A 5,628-nucleotide genomic window follows, 5' to 3' on the forward strand; every position below is an offset into this window, starting at 1 on the left:
CCAATGTGTCATTCAAAGCTCTTGTTTCCTTGTTGATCTTTTACTTAGATAATCTGTCCATTGTAGTAAGTGGGGTGTTAAAGTCCTCTACTATTATTGTATTATTATCAGTGTGTTTCTTTAATTTTGTTATTGATTGACTTATATAATTGTTTGCTCCCATGTTAGAGGCATAAATACTTACAACTGTTAGAAATTCTTGTTGGATAGACACTTTAATTATGATATAGTGTCCTTCCTTATCTCTTATAGTCTTTAGTTTAAAATCTAATGTCTGATATAAGGTTTGCCACTCCAGCTTTCTTTTGATGTCCATTAGCATGATAAATGGTTTTCCACCTCCTCACTTATGTATAGAAACACTCACTTTACAGGTAATACAATGGCACTAATTTCATATCTCTCAATAGTTACTCAATAGTTACTCTCTCAATTCTGTTACTCAGAATGTAAATGGGCTAAGTGCTCCAATCAAAAGACACAGGGTAGCAGGTTGGATAAAACAGTGAGACCCATTGATATGGGTCAGCAAGAATCTCATTTTAGGACCAAAGACGCCTCTGTTTTTAAAGTGAGGGGGAGAAAACCATGTCTGATTCTTAGCAATGGACCTAGCCTTGCTCAATCTAGAACCTCTGTTAACAGAGATAGTGATCTAAAATGGTCATTCTTACAGAAATGAGGCCAAGAATGGGGCCTCTCAGACTGTCCAGACAAACAGGAGGTTTTCTCCCTCCTAACAGTCTGTATTGGAGATCCCTCTTATCTATTTCCAGAGCAACACAAATGTAATTCCATCCGAGCCCTTGCCTGTCTGTACTGTATCATCTGCTTCCTTGTCATCTTCCCCATGGACTGGAAGTCTTTGATGGTAGGAACTATATTTTGTTTGATGTTATGGCCCAAGGCCCAACATAGTGCCTGATGGGTAATAAGATTCCTTAAATATGTGCTGAATTAAGAGAGAATGGGCAAAAAGAAAGATGTTTATATCTTCTTCCCCACTGTTCTTGTTGGTATGTTTTTATTAACCTTTTCCTTTGTTCCTTGTAAGAAAGAATAATTTTGCTAATTAAAGAAGCCTTTGGATTCAGAGTGTGGTGCCTATCCCCTGTATATGTCATAGCATATGGTATCAGGATGTCGGAAACCTATGAATTGGAAAAAAAAAAAAAACAACTATGTAGAAGAGAAACCCAGTGGACACTAAATATTAAATGGCCCTGAGAAAGAAGCACCTCAAACAACAAAACTACTCCTTTAGTATAGGATCTCATAACAGGGACTCACAAACACATTTCTAGCTTGTGATCTTGACAAGTTGGATAAGATGTCAGTGCTTCAATTTCCTTAATTGTAAAATGAAGGAAGGGGAGAAAGAAAGAGAGAGATAGAGAAGCAAACCACAAGAGATGAGAACAAACTGAGGGTTGATGGAGGAAGGAAGGTGAGGAATGGGCTACATGAGTGATGGATATTAAGGAGGACACTTGTGATGAGCACTGGATGTTACACATACGTGATGAATCATTAAATTCTACACCTAAAACCAATGTTACACTATATATTAACTAACTAGAACTTAAGTAAAAAATTAAAATAACAAAACAAAAATACCAACAAGCTGCACATTTAAAAGCTGTGCATTTTGCTATATGTTAATTAGACCTCAAACTTTTTTAGAAAAAAAATTGTTCTTGATTATCAGAAAGCATTTGGTGGGTAAGAAAACATTTAAATTATATTTTATTGATGAAATAAGCAAATCTCATCACCTGTGATATCCCATGTGCTCCTCCCACCTTCATTCATGATTCACACCTGATTAACAAGAAGGCTAAAGTTATAAGGGTCTGGAAATTTATCACACCTGATAAAATAGAGTCTGAATAATGATATTAATACAGTTCTTGGTCTTCAAAAAATAATAATGTTGTTACCATTTATTCAGTGCTCACTGTGTGCTGAGGAATATAGGACTCAGCATGCATTAACTCATTTAATCTTTACAATAACCTGAAATATAGGTACTATTTTCTCATATTATAGATTTTTTTAAACCTGAGACACAGTACATTTTCTAAGTTATATTCATTCTAGGCAGATTGGCTCTAGCGCTGAACCTTTTACCACTATACTGTATAGTCTCTCAACAAAGATGGCCATTTTCACTGAAATCCACATTTATATAAGGACTATAACATCATCTTTTTATTGAGAAACATGGGTTTGCTTCTTCCACACTCAGGTCTTCATCTGGTCTCTGGTTTGTACTTCCTAAATATGCGGTATTTGGCAGTTAAACTAAGGCACACACAGGACATGACACCAAAAACACGAGCAACAAAAGCAAAAATAGACAAGTGGGACTATATCAAGCTAAAAACCTTCTGTACAGCAAAAGAAATAATCAGCAAAGTGAAAGGCAACTTACAGAATGGGGGGAAATATTTGCAAACCATATATTAGATAAGGAATTAATATCCAAAGTACATAAGGCACTCCTAAAACTCAATAGCGAAGGAACAACAGCAACAACAACAAAACTAATAATCCAATCAAAGAATAGGCAAAGTATTTGAACAGATATACATATCTGACATACATACATATGGCTAATGAGAATATGAAAAGATACTCATCATTACTAATTAATGGGTAAATGCAAATAAAAACTACAATAAGATATCACATCACACATTAGGATGGCTATTATAAAAAAAGAAGAAGAAGAAGAAAAGTATTGGTGATGATGTGGAAAAATTGGAATGCTTGCATACTGTTGGTGAGAAAGCAAAGTAGTTCAGCCACTTTGGGAAACAGTGTGGATATTTCTCAAGAAGTTAAAAATAGAACTATTATATGATTCAGCAATTCCATTTATGCATATATATTCAAAAGAATTTGAATTCTGCACTTCCATGTCCATTGAACCATTATTCACAATATCTAAGCTATGGGAACAACTTAAATGTTTATTGATAGAGGAGTGGATAAAGAAAATGTGGTCTACACATAGAGTGGAATACTATTCAGCCCTAAAAAGGAAGACAATGCTGTCACATGCACCAGCATGGATGAACCTGGAGGACATTGTGCTACGTGAAGTAAGCCAGTCACCGAAAGACACACAGTGCATGTTTATATGAGGTATCTAAAATAGTTAAACTCGGTGTCACCTGCCAGCCGCCGGCTCCTGCGCCTGCTCCTCGGCTCCCTGCCCGCTCCAACCAACCATGCCCTCCGCCCTCGCCCGCCCCGCCGGCGCCGCTCTCCGCCGCAGCTTCAGCACCTCGGCCCAGAACAATGCTAAAGTAGCTGTGCTTGGGGCTTCCGGAGGAATTGGGCAGCCCCTTGCGCTGCTTCTCAAGAACAGCCCCTTAGTGAGCCGCCTGACCCTCTACGATGTTGCTCATACACCCGGAGTGGCCGCAGATCTGAGCCACATCGAGACCAGAGCAACCGTGAAAGGCCACCTCGGACCTGAGCAGCTGCCGGATTGCCTCAAAGGCTGCGATGCGGTGGTTATTCCAGCCGGAGTCCCAAGAAAACCAGGCATGACACGGGATGACCTGTTCAGCACCAACGCCTCAATTGTGGCCACCCTGACTGCTGCCTGCGCCCAGCATTGCCCTGAGGCCATGATCTGCATCATTTCAAATCCGGCCAACTCCACCATCCCAATTGCAACGGAGGTTTTCAAGAAACACGGAGCTTACGACCCCAATAAAATCTTCGGGGTGACGACCCTGGACATTGTCAGGGCCAACACTTTCATTGCAGAACTAAAGGGTTTGGATCCCGCGCGAGTCAATGTTCCTGTCATTGGCGGTCATGCGGGGAAGACCATCATCCCCCTGATCTCTCAGTGCGCTCCCAAGGTGGACCTCCCCCAGGACCAGCTGACAGCCGTCACTGGGCGGACCCAGGAGGCCGGCACGGAGGTGGTGAAGGCCAAAGCTGGAGCAGGCTCTGCCACCCTGTCCATGGCATACGCTGGAGCTGGGTTTGTCTTCTCCCTTGTGGATGCAATGAATGGGAAGGAAGGAGTTGTCGAATGTTCCTTTGTTAAATCCCAGGAAGCCGACTGTGCCTATTTCTCCACACCATTACTGCTGGGGAAAAAGGGCATCGAGAAGAATCTAGACATTGGCAAGATCTCCCCTTTTGAAGAGAAGATGATAGCAGAAGCCTTCCCGGAGCTGAAGGCCTCCATCAAAAAGGGAGAGGAGTTTGTGAAGAACATGAAATGAAAGGGCAGTCAGCTAGCAGCCCGTTTCCCTAACTTATGAAGGCATCATGTCCCTGCAAAGCCATCTCCTGCCCTCATGTTTCCGTTGCGTTAACCACCAGTGTCATGTTAACGTCACGGCCCCTTCCAATCGCAAGTCTGTCAATGTGTGCATCAATAAAAGCAGGCTTCTGTTTTCTTTAAAAAAAAAAATAGTTAAACTCATAGAAACAGTAGAATGGTAGTTGCCAATATCTGTGGGGAAAGGAAAAGGAAGAGATTCTGTACAAAGGGTATAAAGATTTAGTTATGCGAAATGAGTAAGTTCTAGAGATCTGCTGTACAACATAGTGTTTATAGATTACAGCATTGTATTGTACTCTTAAAAATGTATTAAGAGAATGGATTTCATGTTCAGTATTCTTACTACAATAATAAAAAAAAGAAAGGGAAGCCGTCATCACACAACATATAATTAGATTCATTCCATTTACTCAAAGCTTTATGTCTCGTCCTTCAATGTTCAATAATCTGCTAAACTACGGTAGGCAAATTCTCTTTTTTATCTCATTCTTCCTTTGTTTAACTACTTATCTATAAAGAAGCTCAGAATAAAAACAATAAAGAAGAAAAAAAGTTAAAGCCCACGGTGAATCAGGAGAAAGTATGGAACCAACAGTATTTAGTCAATCCTTAGAAGCCTGTCTCAAATGTCACTTCCTCTGCAAAGATTTCCCCAAATCCCAAAGCCAGATGAATCTCTCCTTCCTCTCTGTTCTTAAAGTTCTGTGGCTTTGAGCTACGTTAACATTTGCCATGGTAAAATATTACATTTCTAAGTCTAAGAGGAAATGAGTCATAACCAGCCTTCTATCCCAGAAGCATATATGGCATACAGTGAGTGCCCAATACATATTTGATTGCTGAAGGAATGAAAACACTTTTAGAAGTGCTTGGAAACTTTGTGTTATTTAGTATATAAAGTAGCATCCATAAGTTGATTGTATAGAAACTGAAATTGACAATACATTAGGATTAGGCAATGGTTAGTTATTAATTAGCAGTCTGCTGTAATAGCCCTTGCATTTGTTCGGTTATAAGCAGAAATTCTCTCTGAAAAACAAGTGATTTTTGAAGTCATTGACATAATTTTTCCAATACATTCCTCCATAAGTTCTTGCAAACTCTACCTCCACCAATTATCTTGAGGAATCTGTTAATATATTTCTCATTTTAATATCTACAGTGCTTGACAGATTAAAGCATTTTATAATTCGGATTTCCTTTTGCATACAGCAATCCAAATATTTGTGTTTAGTGCTTTTTAAAAGCTTATTTTTTTTTAAATTCCAGTATAATTAACATACAGTGTCATATTAGTTTCAGGTATAAAACTC

General features: G+C 39.3%; 1 protein-coding gene across 1 annotated transcript; it reads left to right on the plus strand.

Annotated features, from left to right (window-relative positions):
• The first annotated feature begins 3,217 nt into the window (after positions 1–3,217).
• Positions 3,218–4,417, plus strand: LOC112916536 (malate dehydrogenase, mitochondrial-like). The gene has a single exon (XM_072751490.1). It carries the CDS (start codon positions 3,237–3,239, stop codon positions 4,251–4,253), a length of 1,017 nt encoding a protein of 338 aa, XP_072607591.1. The 5' UTR covers positions 3,218–3,236; the 3' UTR covers positions 4,254–4,417.
• The last annotated feature ends 1,211 nt before the right edge of the window (positions 4,418–5,628 follow it).

Source organism: Vulpes vulpes, chromosome 3 (assembly GCF_048418805.1).
Source record: "Vulpes vulpes isolate BD-2025 chromosome 3, VulVul3, whole genome shotgun sequence".
NCBI classification, from domain to species: domain Eukaryota; kingdom Metazoa; phylum Chordata; class Mammalia; order Carnivora; family Canidae; genus Vulpes; species Vulpes vulpes.